The sequence below is a fragment of the Antrostomus carolinensis genome, unplaced genomic scaffold, assembly GCF_000700745.2.
Source record: "Antrostomus carolinensis isolate BGI_N321 unplaced genomic scaffold, ASM70074v2 scaffold1761, whole genome shotgun sequence".
Classification (NCBI taxonomy): Eukaryota; Metazoa; Chordata; class Aves; order Caprimulgiformes; family Caprimulgidae; genus Antrostomus; species Antrostomus carolinensis.
The window spans coordinates 71258-98146 of record NW_010296140.1 but is presented as its reverse complement, the minus strand read 5'-3'; the positions used below and the strand labels follow the sequence as shown (position 1 = coordinate 98146).

At 35.9% G+C, this 26889-nt stretch overlaps 1 protein-coding gene across 1 annotated transcript in view; it reads right to left on the bottom strand.

Annotated features, from left to right (window-relative positions):
- Positions 1 to 4495: 4495 nt before the first annotated feature.
- Positions 4496 to 26889, bottom strand: part of LOC104532858 (adhesion G protein-coupled receptor B3) — a gene marked incomplete at its 3' end in the record, with an annotated part of 36483 nt that continues 14089 nt past the window's right edge. The window contains exons 7-10 of the mRNA XM_029087517.1: positions 21167 to 21262; positions 19744 to 19783; positions 16484 to 17127; positions 4496 to 4531 (exon numbers count right to left, since the gene is read on the bottom strand). Of these exons, the coding sequence (XP_028943350.1) occupies positions 4496 to 4531; positions 16484 to 17127; positions 19744 to 19783; positions 21167 to 21262 (816 nt within the window). The remainder of the gene's footprint in view (positions 4532 to 16483; positions 17128 to 19743; positions 19784 to 21166; positions 21263 to 26889) is intronic.

The following is a 26889-nucleotide window of genomic DNA, read 5'->3' as shown; positions in this document are numbered from 1 at the left end:
ATTTCCCCTTGTTCTGTCACTACATGCCCTTATAAGAAGTCCCTCCCCAGCCTTTCTGCAGGCCCTTCAGGTACTGGAAGGCCACTATAAGGTCCTCCTGGAGCCCCCTGTTCCCCAGGCTGAACAACCCCAACTCTCTCAGCCTGTCCTCACAGGAGAGGTGTTCCAGCCCTTGAATCATCCTCATGGTCCTCCTCTGGATTCGCTCTAGTGAGTCCATGTCCTTCTTATGTTGGGGCCTCAGAACTGGATGACTGGATGCAGTACTTCAGGTAATAATAACAAAAATAACAATAACAACAACAACAATAATAATAATATTGTAATTCAGTTTGTCTTGGAGATTTTCTGTATTGTCACAAGTAAAAATACTTTCTCAAATATTGTATGAAATAGCTAAGTCAAACGAACAGATGGGGGAATGCCTTCTTAGTCCTATAATGGAAACATGCTGCATTTTCAAGATATTATAGGTAGATCATTTGCCAAACTTAGGAACAGGAAAGGATTTTTCCCTGCAGGCATATTTTCTTTCCACCTTTATCTTTGAGATCTTTGAAATTAAATTTTTGTGTGAGTTTGTAATGTTCCTATAATGAATAGCTATTGCAGATTAAATTCTGCAAGACTGCAGCTCCAGCAATTAATCAATTTAACATTATTGCTGGTGAGAGTCTACTGCTCTGTGGAAAGAAAAGATTCTCATATTCTTGTGTATCCTTGGTCTCCCTCATGAGTGGAGCTTGGAAAGAGACAGAGATTACTTGAATCCTGGGAAGCAGGGTAATAAGGCACTTTTATGAATTATCTGGGGTAAATTTTTATTAGCACAGTAGATCCAATTAATGCTTCATAGAGAGGTAAGAGTGGGGTGGCAATCCAGGAGTCAGAACCTCTCATAGAATTTGCAGGTAATCATGATCTTGAATCCTAAAATGCATGTCAATAATACCGTTAAACTCTCTTGTATGTATTTATAAGTGCCAGCACACACCTATTACAAAGTCCCCCTGGGAATTTCCACAGCATCTGTATTTCTGTTCGACATAATTAGAATGAATTTTATCTGATCTGACAACTAAATATTAGCTCTGATGCTTCATGAAAAAGATACTTGTCCAGCTTTAGGAGTTAAAGGGGCACTTAGCTGCGGTTACCATAGCCAGCAGCAGCAAACACCCAGACCTATGAAATTTGGTTGTCTTTTGGATACCAGACTGCAAGAATGAGTCTAAACTAATCCTTGGTAATAGCAAGAAAAGAGCTGTAAAATTGGTGCATGTTGACTGTTCCTTTTAGCACACTTCAAAGTTCAAATAGGTTAGTCAGTGTTTTGCAAAATCTAACAGTGGACAGTATATTATTTAGCAGGAATACTTTCTGTCTACAGACTAAATCCATTATGCTACAGTCTATCTTCTTTTTTCTACATAAAGGCATAATATAAGAATATAATGGTAAACCATTTAAAAAGGGAATACAAGATACAAGTGGTCTAGTTCTTGAGAGACTCCTCTCTAAGGTCTATGACAAAAGCTCGATAGTTTGGACGTCATCGTTTTCTCTCTCCCTTTCCTTTGACTGGAGACATAAGCTGCCTCTAACACTACCTAACAGTCACAGGTCTTTTATTATTTATAGTCCATTGCAAACACCCTTAAAACTACACCTGTATTTCTACATATATTGGAGATAACAGGAACAGAGACTGTTTTATGGCATTGAGTACAGTCATGGTCTGCCGGTGTTCACACTACATTACAGCTGTCCTTGAGTTTCAGCTGTGACCCTCAGAAAAATAATTGGTCTTCATGTGTTTATTTTTACTTCAAATTTTCTATATTAAGGTGAGTGTTGCATTGCAGCCCACTAGCAGTCTTTTTTATTTTTATTTTTTTTAAACAAGCAAACAGTGACTCTACGGTAATAAGTCAAACATGTCCAAGACCATTCTCTGGCACCATCTAGCATGGAATGCTCTCCATGAATGTTACTAAATTCTCTTAGTGTCCAAAATAAGAAGTCTATGTGAATAGTATGTAGGTTGCACTGGTTCCTTAAGAACATTTCAGGAACTGTTTGGAGAGACAAAGGTGATCCATACTAGAATAGTCAAGATAATTCTAAAAATTAATCCATATAAAAACTGGCATTTTGGCACCCAGGAATATTCACCCAAATGTCATTAATAAGATAGGCATAGCCTGAGGGTTTGTCTTGTGTGGATATAGAGAAACACATGCTGAGAGGTTGATGTTGTAGAGACTGCTGGGAGAGTGTTAAAAGGACGGATGGAGCCAAGCTTGACACAGTCTTGTCTTTATGGCCTATTTAGTATTTCTTAACCTCAGCACCACATTCATAGCATTTGTTATCCTCAGAACTGTGGAAGGATGTTGTCTCAGAGAGTGCCAGCTGGCACTGGTCACAGACAAAGCAGAGAAAGTGTTAAATATTTAAGTAGTATGGCCAATCACACTAGCTTGACTTCACGAACAGGCTTTATACTATTTTGCAGTCAAGCTGCTTTGAAGGATCAGAATAGCAGTGTTTTGAGAATAGCAGTATTTTGTCCACACAACAATATTTAAATTCCCAGTGCAAAGGAATCTGGGTGGCCATTTGGACATTTTATGGCTTTTTTATTTTACTTTACCTCAGACAGACAGCCACATTATGTGTAAGAACACAGGAAAGCCCCCAGGCTTAGTCAGAGGAACCATAAAACAGGGAGGTGAGATGGGGTTAGTCTGAGTCAGTACTTCTGAAACACAGCCACAACTGGTGCAGTATTGTTGCTGCTCTCACTTTCTCAGCAGCGATTCCCAATGGCGTCATCCTTCCCTTTATACAAAAAAAATGTTTTCCTGCTTTATAATAATACTTCTAAAAACATTAGGCCATGGAGCAACAAAGCTGCAAACAAGCCAAGAAAAAGGTGTAAGCATCTTAAATACATCACGTGAATCAGAAGAAAATATATAACCGGAGGCCTGATTCTTGAGAGCAGAAAGTGTACAGCCTTGCTGGTGTTTATTTGGTGTTGGATTACACCATCCTGAGGGATAGGAAGAATGTTTTAGTATCTGTTGCCACAGAGAATGTTCTCATTGTGAATGATATGATATTCCTACCTTTCAATAAAGAAGATTGAAATTCAGAATTCTTTATATCACTATAAAAATCCTGTTCATATTGCTTTCATTTAATTTTAGAGTTGCTTGCTGATCAGAATTTAGTTGTTGATTCATGTTTTTCTTCTTCTTTTCTATACATTTACCTTAAAGCATATTTAAGTTAATCTTTTATTTCCTTAAACTTACTGTGTGAATCTTTGTCTGGTGCATTATTTGAAGCATTACGTGACTGCTTAAGGTAACTATACTCTCTGGGTGAAAATGACATAGGAGATTAAGGCATGATGTTAAACTACCAAGAAACCACAATCACACACAAGGTCAGCATTTCAACAAAAGCAGGTCACCAAAGCAAACCCTTGTCTCATTTCAAGGTTTCTATGACCACTGCTATGGCTGCATTTCAGTAGTTCTGCCTCTTTCTTCTCTATGAACTAGAATCTAAAATCTGAAAGTATATGTGCTGTGCTTAGAGCCCATATAATAATTAAAAATGCTTTTGTTTGCATATGTAAACAGTGAGGATAATATATAAAGTTTGGTTGATATATACTAATCACTGGATGTGGAAGTTTATCCCAAGATCTATAGGTTCCATGCAAATATTATGGTTGTTCAATTTTTTTGGAGACACATAAACTGCTGTATTGCTTCTGGTAGAGAGTAGAGAAAAAAACCTCAAATAATCAAAACTCTAAAAGACCTAATCATACTGACAGAGATCAAACTAAATGGTCATTAACTAGTGGAACCAAACTTTCTTATTCAATGACGTTGAAGTCTGAAATTATGGAGATTCAACCTGAAGAAACTTACATGAAATTCATTTTTTATATAGGTTGTGATCCATAAGGTTTGATAACTGCAGCAATTCATAATTCAAAATTTGACACATTCATAATCACTATTTGGATGTGAAACTCTCATGCCAAAATTAGTATTGAAGAAAGAGAGATAGAACAAATGATTGAGAATCTCTTGAACAAAGCAGTCTTCTGCAGCAACGTGGCCTGTTCTACACTTTTTCAATAGATAGGTAGCCAGCAAAACAAAACAAAGAAAAAAATTTTTTAAAAAAGAAAATCAGGTGAAAATGAAGAGGCAGATAATTTAAAAATGGAAACCATGATAACCATGATGTTTAATATTGCAATATGACAGTTTGATCTCAGAATATTTTACAAACAAGTTGCACCAAAGTAGTTTTAATGAATTGCTCATCATGTTCTCTACAGTACCAATTGAACAAGCTTCTGACATCTACTATGTCAGAAGGCTAAAATCTGCTAAAATGAACACTTCACATTTACTTTCAGGAAAATACTTTTAATAATCAGGAATAATTCAGTAAAACTTACTTCAAAGTCAAGGTCCGAATAACGTGATTTTCTTCTCTATTAAGCAGTAAAAAAGAAAGAAAAAAGAGGTTGTATTAACAAGGGGACTGTTCACCAAATCATATTAATGAGTCTAAATAACATTCTTGTTTACCTGTCTGTGAGAGGTTGTAGATTTTATCTTTATAATTTAAGATTAATATGTGACTTTGCATATAGTTTTTTAGACTAGTATCATATTATTTTATATTATTTTATCTGAAATAAACCAGACTGCATTGCACTGGGATGCATAAGGTGCATGTTATTTGCATGCTATTGAACCTGCTAGTGTAGAAAATATCTCTATTTCTATACCTTCTGTGTTATTTGTAAATTATAATAATATTTATACTTTTTACACAGCTATCTATACATATCTATGATTTAGATTTGTATAGGTATGCAGAAATTTGATTCTTTCCTGCATCAGGCTTACATTGGTACAACTCCATTGATTTTAATGGAATAAATGATAGCAAAATCAAGCTGAAGCCATCTATACTTTCCATAGCTTCAGCTTGTTTGTTTGCAATGATAATCTGGATGGAGAAAGCAATGATAGTTCTACATTTATGACAAATCTGATTCAAAGCATCTGATATAAAGCAAGAATGATTTACTAGTGAAATAATCACTTGTATACAATGCAACTGAATATGATTGCTTAGACATATCACAAATAATTTACCACAGATTTTGTACAGATTATAAAATAAACCAATTATAAAGTCAAATTATATTGGAAAGAAGCAGAAATACTATAAGGAGGAGATAAAAGTATCTTTTTTTCTCCTAAGATTGGAAATTGAATGCCTTGCAATAGTTTAAAGAGATGTAGAGACAACAGTTGAAAAAGCTAAAAAAAGAGTACAAAGAACATGTGAATGAAAGGAAAAGATACATTCTCCTTCAGTAAGGAGAGTTAAAGGAGGGGAAAAAGACCCCAAGAAAAAAACCCCCAGGCTTTCTGCTCCGATTTAACCCTAATTTTTGTGGTCATATAGGATGGCTTTAAGTCATGGTGACTGAACCTTTTTAAATCAAACACATTAAGTCAAGGTGAATAATGTTATTGACTTCATTAAGCTTTGATCTTTTTTGGTTCAACAAACATTCAGGTTTTAGTAAGCTGTTCTGTTTTCTTGCAACTGAAAGAATTTTACAAGTCTTTCAGTTGTAGAAATATGTAACTTTGTGATATATTGTCTGGTTTTGTAGTAGAATTTTGAAACTCCAATCCACAATAATATGAAGATCACTGTAGCACTGTAGACACACTCTGATGCCTAAAGAGCTGGGAGGCAGTATAAAAGAACAGATGATAAAACAATTCAACGAATCAGCTACAACAAGCTTTGAAGAAGCTATATTTAATCAACAAGGCTTAATTTAACCTAGCACACTTAAAAGAGAGTATTTAAAAATAAACTAAATAATTCTGCAAAATTAGGAGCATGAAAACATGGAAACAACAAATGTCTTGGTGAAAAGAAAAATGTGTGGACATTTGACCCAGAGTCATAAAGTAGCGAAGTTCTTACTTCTCACTCATATTACAAGAGTATCTTTGACACAGGCCTTTATCATTCTACAGTAAACCAACACCTGAAAAAATCTACGTATCTCTAATGAATAAGGATTTATTTTTAAGGTGCAATTAGAGCACATCTACCACTGTAAAGGCTCAGCAGTTACAAAAGAATAAACTTGTACAGCAGATAATGAGATGAAGCTTATAGGAGCAGCTTTGAAAAATGCTAAAAAAAGCTATTTTTAAGCTACAGTTCAGTAATAAACCTGATATAATGGAGCAGTCTGACTGAGAATCCTAAGTGAAAACATGGAAAATTTAGGAAGAAATGTGTAGTTTGCTGGATATTGTGATTTATAAAACTGGAACATTTGTATTTTGCCTTAAGTCACTTCACCACAGTGAAAATACTCTTGGCATAGCTGGGTTATTAGGTTTTGCAGCCACACAACTCTATCACTATTTACATGATAAAAAGACATATCTAAGAGACTGCAACATATTTAACTGTGCTATTGTCAGAAAGTGGTAACTATTGCAATTTTGCTGTTAGATCACACTAGTTATGAACAAATAGGTTCCTACCTCAGGTTAATCTCAGTGAGGATTTTTCTAGGACTCAACAAGAATCTGTCACAAACAGGTTTATTTTAAACTTATACAGTAAAGAATATTTGTTCTATGCTTGTGCTTCACTTTTTTCCATGGCTGCATATTGTGAAATACAGCACAAGTTCTGTCAGAGTCTATTCTCCTAAGACATAAAAAGTGTGTTACTCTCACAGTTCTGAGCAGTAGCAGTGAAGTTCTGTGAAATTCTGAAAAACAAAAAATGCTGGTTATGAATGTGATCCTGCACTACAGAAAGTCATCTGCAATATTGACACTGACACCACTAGGTCCTTGATCATATCCTCCTGGCTACTACATCATTGACTTGAAATGAATGCAGTGTTATTTTTTGAGAGAAGGAGACACTCAGAAGCATTAGCTCATTGGGAATCTTAATTTATGAAAATGGAAGTTTCCTTCTCATCCCTATTGGAAATTGTCTTTTTACTAATTTTTTCTCCTAGTTTCTATATGAAATACAACAAGCTTAAAACATGCAAATCAACATTTTCATTGTGATTGTATACATACTTTTTTTCTTAAATGAAGTTTTCTTGTGTCTTTTTTGACAGAGAAAAATGGAGTTTTCCACACATACCTAAATGCTTTCAGAAATCAACCATCTGGCTCATTCTACAATTTAAATTAATGAAAGCCAGCAGCTGAGTGAAGTAAGGAAAAAAAAAAAAAAAAAAAAAAAAAAAAAGCAGCTCTTGCATCAAATGAGCTGCTGAAATAGTCACACCAGCATGTTTCTTTTGAAAAAGCTGTTTCTTTTACCCACCTGCAAAACTAAGAATGATTTTAGCCAATATAAAAATTAGACTGAAAGCTGGTGGTTTTTTTCAAGGATCAGTTGGAGATCCACTTAAGTATTAATGTTAGTAAAATATTAATAACAAATGACTGTGAAAGATAATATATCTATGGGTTGCCTCATTTAGTATTTTGTGTTTGGCCAGGTTCTGTGTGGATGCTTCAGGAATGATATAGAGAAGAGCATGTATAAAGCAGTATTTCTGCTGCAATACCCTCCCTAGTTCTTCAATAGTTTAGGAATTTCCTTGGGAGGAGCTTGTTCTGTTGAACTTAATAACACTTTTTTATATTATTCCATTACTCTAATCATGTTTTATGATTATTCCTAATTTTGACATCCAATATGTCCTGAAGTAGTGAATTCCACAATTTAAATATGCATAGCATGATGAGAAAATAATGTTATTTATCCCTTTGCCATTTCATTTAATGCTCTTGCTTTTTATATTATAGGAAATATGAATAATTGTTCCCTACCCACTACTCAGTCTTCTGTTTTCCAAGCTGAAGAGCCCTAATACTGGAGATCTGCAAGGGTAACTAACAAAGAGACTGCCTAAAAAGCTGAAGACACATGCAATTATTTAGCGTCAGGGAGTCATCTGGGATAATTCTGAAAAAGCTGAGGTGAACGGGTAAGTAGTGAACTGCAATCCATGCACAATTACAGATGCTACAAAAAAAGAGGTCAGGTCTCCATTTAAGTGGGCAAGGATGTGAATAGACTTTTCTGAATAACTCAAGTTAAGTTTCTTTGGTGCTCTAAGCTGACAGAAGCCAAATCATGTCAGTAAACTAGGGAAATTTCAGATGAGAGCAGCAAAAAATACTTTCAAAAAGTTAATAACACTGGATCAAGGGGAAAAGATAAAAGAGTGATACAGCTTGTTTAAACATTGGCTCTGGAAGAGGCAAACACAGAAGCTTGTTCAGGAATCTTAGAAAGATATAAGCACTGATAAAGTTAGTATACAAAAAATCAGAAAAGTTATAATTTGGAAAAAATAGAAAAAAGTTAAAGGAAATTTTAGACATGCTTTGCGGAATAAAGAAAGTTTACATAACTATGAAATAATCTGCTAAGGGAAACAGTGGAAGCCCTTCACTCTAGCCTTAAAAGTGAGGTTTGACTATGTATTAGAGAAAAATGCTGTAGAAAATGTGCTTTCATTGATAGAAGAGATGACCTGACAAGATTTTTTTCCATCTCTGATTTCATAGCTCTTTTTGTCTTAACTGATAAAATCAGTTTTACAGCAAAAAAGAAAACCCCGCCCTTGATGCCAGGACCAAAGTGAAACCTTGTGAAAAGACGTCTGCAGTAATTTATTTTAAATCAATTTTACTTTGTACTAATCATATATAGCTTCTCTGTGTAATTCCAGAGCAACTTTAAACTCTGCTCACTGAGGGACAAAAATAGAATACTGAAGAATAATTTCCGTACACCAGCATGCACTAATCGGCTGGCACCAGGAAAGAGCTGCTCTCACTAAATGACTAATAAAATCCCTCTCCGTCTCTGTAAAATGACAAATGCCTGGTTTTCTCCTTATTCTAGTCTGCATTACACCACAACCTGATTAATTACATGAGATACTCCTGAAGATATATTGCATTGTGCAAAGTATAATTGAAACCAGAGATACCATATTATAGTGAGGGCTATAACCATACTTCCATTCATATAAAGCCTTATTATCAGCAGTTTATAATTCACCCTGAGATTAGATTTGACATACAAGATCTTAGCCTGGGGAGGATTTTTTCCCTGAATAAAATTAAAGGAAATTTTTTTTTGGCCCTCAGAGATATAAAAGTGGAATGTGGATAGATAGTTTTGATTTAAAATGCCTTTTGTGTGCATATAACTGAAAAAAACCCCTTAGTTTCTGAATAGAGGGTTATGTTGGCTATTAGTTCATAACACGAGGTAGACATAAAGCAAGTACATTTTCCCAAGAAATTTGATTAGCTCTTTAATGTGGGAATTTTATGTCTTTGAAATATGCTAACAAATTTAACACATCAACACATAGCACAAACGTAACTTCATAGATCTCAAAGCTATTCTGGGAAATTATTCTGGTTTGCTGCTCCCTTTTTTAATAGGGTAACCTACATACATATTTACTCATCAGCAAAAGCACCTGTTTTTTGTTTCTGAAGGCTTTGAGGGGAAATGAAGCATTTCTTAAATGGACAAGCAATTGAAAATATGTTTCTTAAGGATCATGTGTAGTTAAGATAGCTGCTTACAATATAAAGTTTGAAATATACGCTACACTTCATAATACTGACTAAAATTTTGGTTCTTCACATCTTCTGTTACTAGAATCAGTTCTGCCTGATTCTACCCCAACTCCTGTATGGTAACCTGAAAATAAAGGGCAATAATTTCTGAAGTCAGTAGAATCTGAAACCTACTCACTCAAGTGAAAGAAAGAGAAAATTGTTATAGGGTTAGACTTCATTTCACTGAGAGCCACAAAATTGGCAAGAACTGTCTCCATAGCTTATTGGAGAATGAAATGAGGAACAAGAGTGAGAGAAATCTGAGATACAGAATGCCTGAAAATAGATGTAATGTGAAAACATGATAAAGATAAAATTCCTGTGGTGCTCATCTCTCTATTTTTATTCTCCCTCTCTCACTCTCTTTTTACTTCTCATATAATAAATCAGAGCTACTTCACACCATTTTGCTTTTGTTCTGCCTGATACTTTGGTCCTTTATTGACAAGATCAACTGTTTTAATTGCATATTTCTTCTTTCCCGTTCTTTATTATTATTATTATTATTATTATTATTATTATTACTTAATTTTAAACCTTGCTTCTTCCCTAATACTTAGTTCATTCTTCCTATCACTTTCATTTTAAGCTACTTCTCCATTTCTGCCATCTTTCTTTTTCTTTTTTTTTTCTCTCTCCTCTTTATCTATAACTACATTTTCGTTGGATTTCACTGTCTTTAATGTATCCCTTTATTTTTTCAGCTGTAACAGTTTTTCTTCCCTAAGTCCCATATCAGTGATTTTGCCAAGGAGCTCTGGAGTTGAATTTCTCTGAATGTGTTAAGAGCTCTCATGAATGAATACAGAAGGATTATTTTGGTCACACAACCAGCTTCCCACCTAAGATCTTTAAGTCCTTCTCCACATAAAGATCTCATAGCAGAAACTGAGACAGCAAAATAAAGAAAGAAGATATGAGACTGGAAAGAGATTTCCAGTCCTTTACATGGCAAACAGTTTGGGAAGTCCTTTCCTTCCTCTACTTGTTAAGCAGATGCTCTTTTTTTTCTCTTTAATAGATGTTTCTATTGCCTGTCTTTGCATGCTCTTCCTCTTATAATAGGTAAAAGTCTTTTTCTCCTTTCAGCTCCTCTCCATTTCTGCTCACACCACACTAACCATAGTTCCTTTGAAAGAACCTGCTGTTCTTCCACAAAGGTAACGACGCAAGTCTCCTTGCATACTCAGGCAGCAGGTATCTACTCCCTCTTGCATTTTCTTTTTTGCACAATAAAAAGAAAATAATTAATTATCCTGGAGATACATTGCACAGATCAGCCTCTTCCTCTGCATTTAAACTTCCTAACCTTTCCTTGCATCTAAGTGGCTGGGAATACACTACTTCACTTCAAAGTAATTTCATTTTAATGAGCTCACCACTCTGAGTGTACATTTTCAAAACATAAAACATTCCAAAATAGTGTATCATTGAGAGTGCTTTCTTCATTAAAATCAAACCGCTTTGAACTGAAGGAGCACACTCCAAGCCACTTTGATACCAAGGTAGCAAAGCCAGTTTTAACCCATGTATATAAGGAATGTGCAGGAGATAAGCCAGATGTTCAATTACTCCTCCTAAGAAAATCCGTCATGTACTAAGATCCCTGCCTATGTCTATAATTGCATGAGTACTATTGGGTACATACCAAATAAAATAAAAAATCACTGACTTCCACATTGGGAATTGCAGATGGTTAAATTTATTCTTATTTGGGCAATACTTGTATGTAAATATTATGGCATTCGCAGACTATCTTATGAAAGCTGAAATTCCTTCATATATAATAAAGCATTTGATTGTTCCCAACTCAGCATTTTCTTGAGAAAAAAATATGTAGATATAAAAACTAGAGGAAAGTTTGTGACACACTGTAGGATTCATCTGACTAAATTTAAGACATCAATATTTTTTATATTTATGTCCGAACTACTCATTCTGGTTTCCTCTACGGCACCAGAAGAGAAACACCTGCACTGAGGGCATGTGATTTACTACATTCTGGAGCAGATGTCTAAAAGTGCCCTAAAAGTGCCGATTTCTCTCCATTGGCTCTAAAGGGGAGCCAAATGCAAAAACCTGTTTTTCCATATCAGAAGGGGAATGACTATTTTAGATATCTAATGGTAGGAGTGATGGATCCTCTTTGCCAAGTTAAAAGTCAGGACATACATTCTTGTGCTGATACTATAGTCATGTTCCAAAGCATCCATCTCTAATGATCATAATGAATACAAAGTCTAAGTAGAAGAGAACGTGAGAAAGACCTGACATTTCAGCTTTCACTTTTAGTGGATTTGGTCTTTTGTCTGTTTAGATATACTTTTAATTATTTGAATAGACACATTGTTCTAAGGGCTGATCATCTCCTGGAATGTGCAAAATACAAGAAACAATTGCTTTAATGAACTTAGGGAGGTAAAGATATTACTCAAAAGATAAGTTTTCCAAATGCATTGGATTCTTTGAATGATAGCGCATATATTTCTACCAACTGGTTCCTTGAAACACAATATTCTAGTATTTCACTAGTAAGATGGAAATGAAATTTAAAAGAAATAATTTTATTTTATGATGTGAAAAACTTAGGGTTTATATTTTCCAAAGTGTCCTCTAATTCTGCTAGTTCAGTTTTATGGCCAAAGACTATCTTCTGCCATAAAATGAGTAGACAAACAAGAACTATTGTATGTACACCAACATGTTGTATTTTACTAAGTCTCCACTTGCTAACAGTTATGCTTGCAGTATTTTTGTGGCTAGAGGTGCTTGGAGGTTCATAATTACACTTGTGAAATCAGAAGCTGGGTTGAATCTTGGCTGAAAATGTGTCACAGAACATCTTTAGGCATTCTGATAAGACAATAAATTCTCTAACCACTATGTAAGCTATTCCCATTATTATGTTCGTAATAATTACTGACCTTCAATTAAAAAAAAAAAAAGAAGGAAGAATCGTGTTACACAGATCACAACTTCCTAAGTGCATTTCACTTACATGGTAGTTGAAAATTATTGTATAATTGCATGATAAAAATAATAGTAGTATGCTAATTCCAGAGAAAGCACTTGGAAAAATAAAGTGGAAAACAGGGGAGGAACCTAACTCCCTGTACTATGCAGAAGACACAAAAGGAGGCCTCCCATGCATGTCTTGGGATGCCTCTCTTTCTTCAGAGATGTGAAAGGGGAACTTCCCCTGTAGAGCAGAAATCCATGTGCTTTTATGTTGGATTTTGGGTAGGACAGCAGTATTAGCTGGTAGGAGAAGGAGGCTTCCTACCGCTCAAGATCTTTTCCTTTAGAGATTGCCTAGTCACGCTCTATCTGGAAAAAAGTTGAGCAGAATGATCTTGAATGTCCTCCTGCAGGTTTTGCTCCTCCATAGTGTCTGACAAAGCCTTGAAGGTCTTGAATTCTTCTAAAATTATACTGAATTGGACATCAAAAATATAGCAGCCTTCCAATACCTGACGGGGGCCTAACAAGAAAGCTGGGGAAGGACTTTTCATAAGGGTAGTTAATGACAAAACAAGGGGAAATGGGTTTAAGCTGAAAGAGGGTAGGTTTAGATTAGATATTAGGAAGAAGTTCTTCACTGTGAGGGTGGTCAGACACTGGAACAGGTTGCCCAAGGAAGTTGTGGCTGCCCCCTCCCTGGAAGTATTTAAGGCCAGGCTGGATGAGGCTTTGAGCAACCTGGTCTAGTGGAGGGTGTCCCTGCTAATGGCAGGGGGGTTGGAACTGGGTGATCTTTAAGGTCCCTTCCAACCCAAACCATTCTATGATTCTATGATTCTATGATTCTATGATTCCTTTCTTTATATTTGTTGTGGTTTTTCTAGGATGGAGTTTTTTCTTCTTAGTAGCTAGGAAGCACTGTGTTTTGGTTTCGGTGTGGGATTTGTTATGAGAAGAATGTTGATAAGGTACAAGGACACTGCACTTGGGTAGTTTGCAAGTGCAAAGGACTGGGAGGGGGAAAGCGTATTAATTAACAAAACCCAGAATTGGCATTTGGATATGTCAATAAGATATTCCATATCATATTACATCATGTTCAGCATATTAATGAGGGTTGACTGGAAAGCAGAATTCTCTCAGGAATTGAATGGGCTCCCGTTTCTGGGATTGCAGTTTTGGTTTCGGGGTTCCTTTTCACTCCTCTGGGATGACTATCAGCAGGTGGTGAGCAATTGTACTGCGCATCACTCATTCATGTATATACTACAATTATCATTATTATTATCATTACTATTTTAAGTTTATTTTATTGTTAAATAAAACTCAACCTACAAGTCTCCTTACCTTTAACCCTCCAATTCTCTCCTCAATTCCCTGCATGAGGAGGGTGAGGAGGAGCAAGTGGCTATGTGGTGTTTGGCTGCCAGCCAAGTCAAACTACTACGATTATCTTTATGGCAGCAGTAAAAGTTAATCCAGCTGTTCAGTTCTAGCCAATAGCATTTTGGGACTTTACCTCAACCCTTTCTTCTTACACACTGCATATATAAAACCACAATCACATTCTCTATCTGACTAGATCTGCTTAGCTGGATCTGCTTGAGACTCTGATTTTCTTCTATGTACAATTTTTTTCATATTCTTATCTTCAATTAATTGCAGCACATCCTTGTCGTAAGATGAAGCAATGCTGTAAAATCAAGTACTGTTGAGAACCACTAAGACAGAGACAAAAGCCAAAACAGTTCCTTACATTTTTGATCTGCCCTAATGTTTTTTGGGTTCTGTTTTTTGTGTTCTGAGCATAAAAATGATACACGGAATGGTGATTCAGATTCAGTACCTACACCTCATCTTAGAGGTAAGTTTAAACATGATACAAATACAGTTTAAAAATGAACTCTAAAGGAGCAGTAAAATATGCTCATAGTTTTTCAGGCACATATTCTGGTGGCTTCAGGAATTGGAACTTTGTGAGACAAAGTAATTATTGTTACAATTTTTGCAACTTAACTAAGGTCTCCTCTTTTTTAGGTCTCCTAGATGGCCTTTATCACCAGTGGAAAGAAAGACGTATCACTAGAGAGCAATTTAGACCTCAGATGAAGGTATGTCTATCTTCTCAAGGAATTATGAACCCTCCCTAGATATCTCATCCATATGTCTAATCTTAACCAGGTTGGGTTTGAGTCTCTGAATCTGACAAAAAGTATCTGAAAGAGGATATTGTAGATATGTAGAAGAGGATACTACTGGAAGGTGACTTTAGCTATCCTGCTTCTGGGCTGCATTAAATTTGAAAACTCTTTTGCACCACCTCAAGATCTATTAACTAATACATCTGAGCTGAGGGCAGTAACTTCTTTAACAATGCAAACTTGCTTTGAAAGAGACTGTCTGTCTGAGGACTGTGTGGGCAAGCACTTATACTATCTTTCAGAAATAATTTTGAATATTTGTCCCAAGATTATATATATTCACTTTAACAGCAAACAAAAAGAGGATACTATTTTGCCCCAGAATTCATTTTCCAATTATTTTTTTCAGTTAAAATATGTCTTGTAAAAACTTGTGATAGTATGCACACAATATAAATGGCATGGGAAATATTTAACTTTCAAACCTTGTAAAGGCTTTGAAAAGAAACTACTTTCTGATCTGCCTAAATTCTCCAGTTGATACACATATAAAACTCCATTTTAAAATACATAGTATCCCCTATGACCTATGGGCTACACTTTTGTCTAACAATTCAAAATCCAGTGAAGTCTCTGATTTGCTACACAGACGGGTCAAAACATTGTAGAGTAATAACTAATGGCTTCAAGTTTGCACATACAGTAGAATTTTTTTCCATCTGTACTTCTTTCAGAGAATGAGTAAGTACCATATTTTTCTCATTTGTCTTTTTCTTTCCCACCAAATTCTGCATTTCATAACATCTGAAGTGCTGGTGAAATGTATTTCCAGTTCTTAAAGAGGTCCAAGTACGAAATCAAGTCCACCTCACTGGTGGTTTTGCATAATGAAAGGTTCAGTAGGAATGGCACTATTTGACATAGGTAAATACTTTTCAATTTTATAATGTTTAAATTCCTCAGACAGTTTGTAGTAATGAACTGAATCCCTTTTAAAGGCTTTTCAGTTCACTTTTGCAGTCTGACTGGAATCTAGGATACTTAGCATGAAGGCCACCTGTATCTATTGCACACATCTGTTGCACAAATGCCTGCAGAGACATGCAAAAAAACCTAAATCAGTAAATCGTGAGCTATTGGATGGAAGAATCCAAGATTTACACTAGCAAGAGCAGAATCAGACCTATCATATCTGAGACAGATATGATTGTCAGCAATAAAATGGCAAATATTTTCAACTGCATGTGCTTGCAGGTAGGATCAATGATTATCACTTGTATCTTGCAGGAATAGTTTTTCTTCTTATAGCAACACAGTATTTTCCAGTGGACTTTACCTGGTAGGTCACGAAATCCTTGGCAGTTGTGTGGAATGTTAAATCTCCAGAACTATATAGTTTCATACAGACTGGCTCTGAAACTTCAATCTTGTTTTCTAGGTATAAACACTTCTGATAATAAGAGATATATGAACAACAGTGTATGATCCCAAGCAATAATTTATATTGAATTACAACATTAGTTTCACCCCTTAGACACAAACCACAATTTATTGTCTTAACATATAATTAAAACAACTGAGCATGCAATTTGTTTATGCACCACTGACCTCTAAAGAGCTCATTGATATTGTGGATCCAGTTTCACTTCTTGATAATCCTGCATTGTCATCCAACTCTGAGGCAATGAAATTCTTCACTGCTGTGCGGGGCTCAAATGGTAAATTCTGCATATGTTCTTGGGTGGGAAGATGCTGGTCTAAATTGATATTAAATTGGTCCATTACAGAGGGGTTCATATTAAATTCTGGATTAACTTTGTAGTGCAACAGCCTTTCATGAGGCAACGTATCCATGCCTATATTCATTTTGCTCTCATCTTTCAGTGATGGCTGGGTATTTACTGAGCCCCGGGGCATGACTATATAGTCACTTTCTATCATCCGTTCCTGAGGATGGACTATGTCCATATCTGCACCTCTCAGATTATCATCAGTGCATAAATACACAGTCCTCCGCAGCTCACTGTTGTCTTTTTTCAAGCACTGATTGGCCAGTTCACTCATACTCATAGGCATGTGGAGACCGGTTGGTTGCTGGATGATGACTTTGGAGATTATATTTCCAGGCAAGGTAGAATAGCTCATTCCTTCAGGGTTTGGTCCCTTCTCCTCCTCTTCATCATTTAGTGAAATTCTAGAAAGTGTTCCAGTTATAGTAGCTGCTCTGCAAGGTCCAATGTCTTTATGCAGAACTGTGGGTCAGAGAACAGAATTCTTACAAGATAAAACCATATCTGCCTAACACTGCCTAACACTGCTTATTCTTGAGGCTTTATTTAGCAGTGCTTCCTTTATCAGTGCATCTTCTTAACTATTTTTCTATCAATTTAATAACTTTTATTCTACAAACATTGCTTTGGGAAGTTTTGGGGTTTTTTTGTTTTGTTTTGTTTCTTTAATCAACATCTATTAATCTGGTGTGCATAACTGACACAGATCTCTGACTAAGCCACAGTCATTTACATAAATTAAAAACACTCTTTCATTTATCCCTACTGCCTTACACAGCTCTTAGGTGACCTACAGCTTAAGCAAAAGCCTGCCATGTGGAACTCGATTAAGGGCTTTCCAAAAAAATGCACTATGACATCTGTACTGCCATTATTAACTCCAAGTAACCTCCTGGAAAATGTCAAACAGATTGTAAGGCAGAATCATTTTATCAATCCATTGTAATGACCTACTATAGCATTATAACTATGAACATGTGTTCCTGAGCTCCTAAATGTTCCTTTTCACTGACTTTTTTAAAGTCTTCAGTGTTAAATTATTTTTTAAATAAAAGTGCCAAAAAAGTAACCACATTGTGAAGAAATTCCACTGATAACAGAAAGATGTATTTTGCTGCATCTGAAAAGGTTATAAAGAATATAAACTTGTCTCATAAAACAGTCATAATCCACTTCTGGTTTAGGGCTAGGTCTCCCTGGTCAAACTTGTAGCAACATCCAGCAATTTTTTGTTGGGGTAATCTCCACATGTAAAAGTTATTAATTCTGTCATAGCATATAAAATTTCCAGGAGCACTGAAGGATGCATTCAAAAGAAGAAACATCCGTTCAAACACAATTATTAACCTTAAAAAATATATATAAGTCTATAATTCAATATTTGTGATGAATGAAAAAGGATAGATAGTAAGAAAAAAAAAGTGACCAATTACTGGGCTTATTCCAGCTGGATGCAAAGATTTTCTTGTCTCAGTTGAAAATATTTTAATTCACACCAGTGTTAGTTTGTGCAATAAAGTCCAGCTCATGAGCTGAGACAGTAAGACAACCTGAAGCATTTCGGGTGTTACATTTACAGTGCTCATGGTAGCCTGAGGGCTCTGATGACCCAGATCCCATGGTACCTGTCAGTTCACTGTTATGTTGCATAGCAAGCAGCTCCTAAATCAGCCCACTCTCCCACCTCTCATAAAACTGCCTTTCATTTTTTTCATTATGAAAAGAGCAATTTACCTCTAAACCACAGTTTACAAATACCCAACTTCATTGTTTGCAGCTTCATTATTTCCAGTCACACTTGTTGAGACACTTCAACCAGTGACCTATTCTTAAATCTTTCATTAAAAGAAATGGCATTTACATGTTTATCGAGTAAAGCCTGTTCATAACTATATTCAAAGTCCACTTCTTTAAGGATGCCCCTGACAAGGCACTCTATACTGCAGAGCTGTGTTGGCAAAGGGGAGAAGTAGGAGCTACATGGACCAACGCTGGACTTTGGTCTGCATTGGATGGTGACAGACATGCATTTGTGTTGCAATATGCCATCCTGCTCCCTTCAAAACACTTGTGCATATTAAAACTAATCCATACGGAATAATTATTACCATGGTGCAAGAAACTGAACTGGCAGTTTTTTAAGGGTGGGTGACTGGAAACTCAAACATTACCTCAATGAGATCAGCTTTCTTGGCTCTCCGTATAGCCAGCAAAGAGAGACAGGGTGCTCCAGGTAGGAACAGCCGAGTCAGGCTTCTGCCCTGGCTCACCCTGTGGAAGGGACACTCCATCTCTCTTTCTTTCTCTCTTCATTGAAAAGAGAGGGTGTTAGGCAGGATTGTCTCCCCGGGTAAAACTGCCCTTTAGGAATATCTCCTAGATTTAAGAATTTCTGTAGGGTTTAAAAGGTCATTTATTTTAGACGGTGCTTTATTTAAGCAAGATTGGCAAATAAATTGCTTAAAATGTGTTATTTTTAATATGAAGAAACAGACATAGCTGACTCATTAAAGATCACATCACTGAAATTTCGTATAAAAACCAACTTGTTCCAGTAAAGTGGAATCAAATTTAATTTTCCTGATACCATATTGCTTAAGCTACTGTTGATTTCACTTAGAGCCCTAAAAAATTTACCCTCCTTAAAACTAAAACAATTCATACATCCTTCATATACATAGCTTTTAACATGCACTATTTATTTATTTATTTGATTATTTATTTATTTATTTATTTATTTATTTATTTATCTATCTAAATAGCAAAATGACGGTTTCATATTTACTTGTGTACCAGGGCAAAGAAAATTTTGTGTGTAAGACTTATCTTCTTTCCAAAACCATTTGCCTTCTAATAGGCAATCATAACTTTGGCTGCTTCCCAAATTCTGAATCCTAGTAAATATTCTTTTGTAAGAAAATTAAATAAATATATTCATACAGTGGCATCACTTTTTTTGTTTACATTTATAAATATGTGTTGCAAAAAAAATAAACCTTGATATTTTTCTGTTTTTCACTTCAAGAGTAGGTAGTACAAGATTTCCTTTTGTCAGCTAAATGCTCTCAATGTTCTTACCTGACCGACAAGCAATGTCCACGTCCTTTTCAAAATCAGTCTGTAACAAGAAATAATGAAACAAGACAAACATTATTAATTGAAAACTAAACCATAATATGTTTTTGCCAACTAGCGCTTCCAAAATATCCTACTTACAGAGTCATAATCCCTTAAAAGTGGTTTCTTGTTGCTGAGAAGGTGAAGTGTATTGTTTTACAACAGCAGAGCTTTACAAAGTTTCCTAAAGTATAACTGGGTAGTTTTCAAAGTATGCTGCCTGACCAAAAAAAATAAAAATAGGTGGGAGTATATAATTTTAATAAAATGAAACAGTGTACAGGTTTTTTTCCTAATGTATGGAAGAGTAACTTCTACATCTCATGGAAGGATCATCTTTAAGGAAGATTTTCTTCGTAATTTTATAAACAGAAGCATGGAAAATAGCCTGCATTACAAATTACTATGAATAAGTGTAATCCAATTAGTCTACCCTGTCTGAAATGTCATTAATTTGTTATTAAGTGGTTATTTGTAATATAATTTTCTGTCCATCATGCTACTACTGTAAATGTAAAGTTTGTACTTCCTGAAAACAACTGTTTTTTATTTCAATGGGCAAAAATTAATTGTAAAAGCTAAGAATGAATTTTAACAGTTGAAAATCCAAGCACAGTTTTCCCCATTAAGCAAAACTATTTATCCTGTTATAGAATTAAAATAATTTTAAATTATGTTTTTATTTCCACAAAAAGTTTATTACATGAAAAATGTTTAATAAAACTGACCTCCTTCTTGCTTGTGAAGTCCAAACATTGGATTTTTTTTTTGAGTCATCATTTTTTGAAGGGCATCTGCTTGCTAAGCTTTGCATTTTTTAAGGCCTGATCCTGTCCCCATTATAGTAATGACAAACTGTCATTGAAAGTGAAGGGACCAATATTTTGTCTTAACATATTATGTAACAATATTAGTAAATCCAAATCAGCATACTAAGAAGCCATTCACTATCACCTTAATTCAAGCTACTAAATGGATTCCCCCTCTAGAATCTCTAGGTCTTTCTCCTTGTTTGAATTTGAAGAACATTTTTTCAAGGCCTCATGAAGGGAAGACACTCAAATGCATCAGTGCTTTTTACACCAATAGTAGGAAAAGTCATGATATATTATTACGTTACATTCTCATTTACTTATATGGGGTTTTTTTTTGTCATAAAGAACATTAGTGGAAGATATTAATTCACTGTGATCCACTAAATGATCACACCAATAATTTAAAACTTGCTAAGAGATTTAATCAAGCAGATAATGACCTAAACAGACCTACACTTAAAAATCGTGTTAGTATTTCAGCTGTGCATACTTTCCATGTACAGTACTGTACGTTTCTTCTTTGGATAGAAACATTAAATTAACAGTCAAAGAAAAAAATAAAAGCTAACCATGATTTGAGCATGTCCATTAGGAAAAGAACTTGAAGAATCTGCATTAATTGGATCCTGGCAATTTCTCAGTCGACATCTGAATGCATCTTGAACCTGTGAAAACAATATCTTATACTGATTCTTGTGCAACATCACATACCCTACTCCTATTAAAGATTAAATTAAACTGTATGGAATACAATGCTTTATTTTTCTTTAACATACTTAATAAATCAGAAGCAGTAAACATAAATGCTTATTTCTGGCATTTCATACATCTGTTATATTTTGTGGCTGCTGCAAAGTCTGTCAGTCTATCACACCAAGACCACACAATTTGATTTGCCTATGGGCGGAATTAACTAGAAGTCAATGATGATCTGATCTGGTACTCAAGCCAAATCTGTCTTGGGTGATAGTATTTGGCTTTGTCTTCTCATTCAGTTTGGTACAGGTTTGATAGCAGGATTGATAGATATACTATTGACCATTGCAAAATAAAATGTATCTTCTGCTTGATAAATGTAAGATACTTGAAACAGAGTTCTTAACAGTTATTGTAATCAAACACATAGTGCTCTCTTAGTGCATCTCTTCTAGGACTAAAAGGCTTAAGACCAGGGAAATATCTTTGATTTTGAGAAGAATGTATATCTAATGAAATATTATTATGCAACACTTTTGTCAGAAATATGTGGTTCAACAGAGAGACATATTCAAAAGGAAAAAAAAGTTCCTGTTTGCTAACAGTGGAACACAAACACATTTTGCTGCTTTCTCACACGTACCACAATAAGGACAGCAAGGCAACTTTTGGAATGGAAAGTTTTAAACAATTAATTCTGGTTCCAGAAATGAAAGTATTCATATTAGCAACCTGATTTCAAGATGTGACTTGGAAAAGAGGAACACAGTTGGGTGACCTCCAATCTAGTATAATTTCTTGTCTGAATATGAAAATACTCTCAATTAAATGCCTACAAAAATCTACATTCCATTTATTATCTGTGGAAACTACTTGATGTCTTATTCAGAATAATTAAAAGGGAAAAAATCATATTCTACTCATGGACATTCTGTGAAGAGCAGAAGAGGATAATTCATTAATTGTTGCTGATGAAAAGCTGTCCCCTTTCTATACATTGTATTCTACTGCAAGCTGTTTAAGAGCTTCCACAAAAGGGAAGATGAAATGGAAAAAAATTATTTATTTTTGTAATTAGGAAACATTATTTTAAATTGCTTAACCCTAAATGAGTAAGAGTGCTCTGCAGTCTTGATAAATGACTATTGCAGGTGGAGGAAGACTAATATAGGGCAGAAAGAAGAATGAAGCAAGCTGGGAATATGTGGTGGTGGATGGATTTCAAAACACTGAGACTTCCCACATGCGGTAGGATAATGTAAATTGTGCTTGACCTGCATCATCACTCAGATTCAGATTTTGACCTACATTTGCTATGGTTTTCCATGTGTTTGACATGAATTTAATTTGGCATTCCCCAGTTGCAAATTTAATCCACTTCTCTCACTTTATCAATGCTGAAGTCAGGTCACACTTCAGTTTTATGCTCTCGGATAAGCACCAGCACAGTGATTTGACAATAAAATAAAATAAAAAAATCTTTCTCCCCAAAGCAGCCACAGCTGTGTTGAATTGCATATGAAGCCTCATGACACTTGACCCTAAAGCATTACTACTTCAGAACACACAGTGTAATCTTTCACTCTGTGCATTGGCCCTCCTTATTTTTGGGATTCTGTGTCCATGAAGCTTCCCCAGTTCAGATAGCTCCAGGGAACTCAAGAATCTCGTGTCCTACTTTCACTACTTACTATATAAAATTGGTGAATCTTGATGTTAGGATCCTCTTAAGTGTGCATGTTTCTTACAATGTTTTTGAAGTGCAAACAGCATATGATTTGAATATGTTAACAGAATGTCAAATGTAGCTGTATCCGTCATACTGACATATGCTGCAACTTCTAGGTATCCTCACACAAGTCAGAAACAAAAAGGTTGAACTTTCTAAATACCCCTTATTTTTTGAAACTGCTTGTTCAGACTTGTTGTTTCAGTAAGTAAAGATTGTGCTGTCTTTACATTTTACTTAGAAACATATTCTTGTTTCCCTTCCCCTGCTTTTAACATCAAGTTACAAGATTTTCTTAGAGCCAGTCAGAGCAGGAGACAGATGTGAAGAACGTGCGGATACCAGGGAAGTGGTTTCCTTAGCAACAGTAACCAACTCCAAGCTTTTATAACTTATCCTCTCCCTACTCATACACTCTTTATTTTTCTCCTGCAACACAGAAGTGTGGGCTTTAGATGCCAATGATGCATTTAATCCAAATGCTCTCTAGTCAGCAGAGCACAGCAAAAGAAGAAAATACATATGGCTTCTTTCCATCACCAGCATTAACAGGAGTTGCTCAGTGTGATTCAAATTAGCTTTAGAGCATCTCATGTTCAAGCAGGTCAGGCAAACCATTTTGCTCTGATAGAGAAGCTTCAGCACTAACCTCTCCTGTCCTTCTCTCTTCTGTGATGCATACCTCACCATCTTTCAATGCCCAATTAAGTATTTAAACAGCAAGAAGAGGAACAAAAATGCTAGGCTTTGTGGGGTAAGAAGGCAACATAAAGTAATAATATTTAATTTTTAATAATAACCTTTACTTTGCATTTTTCTTTCCTAATTTCCAAATGGTGTATAAGAGGTGCTAAATAATGCTTAAGAGTATTATATTTATCTTAGAAGTTAGGAAATGAAAATGTAAAAAGATTTAATTTATTTCCAAAAGACCCGGAATGGATGGAGGACAGAAATAGGCATGACACAACATTAGTTCTCTTCTGGTTGTATGTTTTACTCAGTGAACATCCCTGGCTTCCTACTGCAGACTTATCACACAAGATCTTTGATTCTAGAGAAAGTAAAAAATGTTTCAATCATTTATGTTTATATCAATAAAACTAAGAGGAAAACCAGGAGATTTATAGACATAATTGTAAAAAAACCTCTGTCTTTTTGTAACATAACAACAATAAAGGCATAGTAAAACAGGGCTGTCCTCCTCTCTGTTTGAATTTTATGGTGATATATTCCACCCCATTTTTTTTTTTCCTGACAGTTAGAATTATTGTTTTGCCTATGCTGGCGTGCTATAAATATTCGATCAATCCTATAGGCTATAACAGAGATAGCTTTGTAGCTGTCATCAAGAGTGACAAATATGTTGGCAGGGTTTCCCTGACAGGCACTGGCAGAGCAAAATGTTTTTGCAGACAACAGAAAGTAAGAGACTATTCTTGAAGCTGGGTAGGTACCCTGTGCAATGCAAACACTGCATTGCACACTGTGCATGATGGCCACTACCTTGGCTTCTACTCACCTAAGGGTCTCTGGAGGTAGAAAGCCAGACTCTCTAGAGCCAGATTGAAACATAAATTACTGGAGTTATTTCTTTTTCTGTGCAGGAAATCGTTGCAGTAAACAATTATGTTTTTACTGCTACAAACTGGTCCGTATTAAGTGCAGACCATACATATTTTTGAAACAAAAAATATTTCAAGTGCATCAACTTTTACTTCTTTGCTATTATTGAAAAACTTTCTATTAATTTTCATTTCCCATATGAAAAAAACCAACCCACAAAACCCTTAATTATTTCCTCAAATTTTTTACCTAGTTGACAATTTAAATCTGGGGGACTAAAGAAGATTCAGTGTATTCTGTCAAATAGACTTCAAACAGCAACATGCTTCTTTGTCTTCCACCATGAGCACTATCATCATCTTGACTGGAGATAATCTACTGACTAGTGAATGTCATCTCTGTACATTTACTTCTGCCTGAGTTGTCATGACTGAAGAAAAAATTCCTTCCCCCTTTTGAAAAAGGACAATCTTTGATAACCCTAGGTGCTTTTTCAGCCTCATTGAGAAATTTTCTCGTGAGGTAATTTTTAAAATACCATGTAGATAGATTGATTAACTGTTTTATCATGCCTTTCTTTTTGAATTTTAGTGTTAGGACCAGGAGGTGTAACTGCAAAGACCAGCTTGTGGGAACAACTCTTTTAAGTAGTTAAGTGAAGTAATGATTCTTTGCAGTTAGATCAGATATGTATATATGATTTGCTAAAAAAGCATCAAATAAAATAAACCATAACTAGATGATTGTCTACATACAAACAATTAAGATTCTAAATTTCTGTATAAACATCTTTATAAGCAGATATTTTAGCATATTTCTTGCACTAGAACCAGTGAGTTAAAAGGGCTTCAGGTCAAGGTACCTTACAAATTTGAAAACTGAGTTTACTTAGAGAAAATCCCAGTCATAGGATTGAGTGCACCCTCAGCAAGTTTGCTGATGACACCAAGCTATGTGGTGTGGTTGACACGCTGGAGGGACGGGATGCCATCCAGAGGGACCTTGACAGGCTTGAGAGGTGGGCCTGTGCTAACCTCATGAAGTTCAACAAGGCCAAATGCAAGGTCCTGCACCTGGGTCGGGGCAATCCTAAGCACAAATACAGGATGGGCAATGAGTGGCTTGAGGCCAACTCTGAAGAGAAGGAATTGGGAGTGGTGGTAGATGAGATGCTCAGCATGGGCTGGCAATGTGCACTTGCAGCCCAGAAGGCCAACCGTATCCTGGGCTGCATCAAGAGAAGTGTGGCCAGCAGGTCTATGGAGGTGATTCTTCCCCTCTACTCCACTCTCGTAAGGCCCCACTGGGAGCACTGTGTGCAGTCCTGGAGCCCTCAACACAAGAAAGACATAGACTTGTTAGAATGAGTCCAGAGAGGGCCACGAGGATGGTCAGAGGGCTGGAGCGCCTCTTCTGAGGACAGGCTGAAAGAGTTGGGGCTGTTCAGCCTGGAAAAGAGAAGGGATCTTATAGCGGCCTTCCAATACCTGAAGGGGGCCTACAAGAAAGCTGGGGAAGGACTTTTCATAAGGTCAGTTAATGACAAAACAAGGGGAAATGGGTTTAAACTGAAAGAGGGCAGGTTTAGATTAGGTATTAGGAAGAAGTTCTTCACTGTGAGGGTGGTGAGACACTGGAACAGGTTGCCCAAGGAAGTTGTGGCTGCCCCCTCCCTGGAAGTGTTTAAGGCCAGGCTGGATGAGGCTTTGAGCAACCTGGTCTAGTGGAAGGTGTCCCTGCTGATGGCAGGGGGGTTGGAACTAGATGATCTTTAAGGTCCCTTCCAACCCAAACCATTCTATGATTCTATAAAACACTAATCCTAACTGTTTAAAACACAGTCCTACCTGTGAGTAGAGTCAGACAAGAACATTTCCATGAGAGGTTCAGCAATACCAAAGTGTTCTTGGGAATGAAGTATTTGCAGCAAATTGCTGTCATTAGAGTACGGAATCTGTCTTGAATTCAAGAATTGGGACATTGTGGGAAGATGCCCATTCAATTTTATCTTAAGCAGTCTAAATATTTTTTTCAAAATAAACTCCTGCATTACTGCACTGAAGCAGGCTTTGATTTTATACAGTCCTATGCTATGTTACTTCTAGAATTTCTCATGGATTTTGGTCTGTTTTTTTTATGAAATCAATGACTGATAACCAGATATGTGTTGCAACCTCTCTACATTTTCCGAGGAAATGGAATGAAGCTGCATCAGGGGAAGTTCAGACTGGAAAAGGTTCTTCACTGAAATGGTGGCAGGTCACTGGAACAGGCTCCCCAGGGAAGTAGTCATGGCACTAA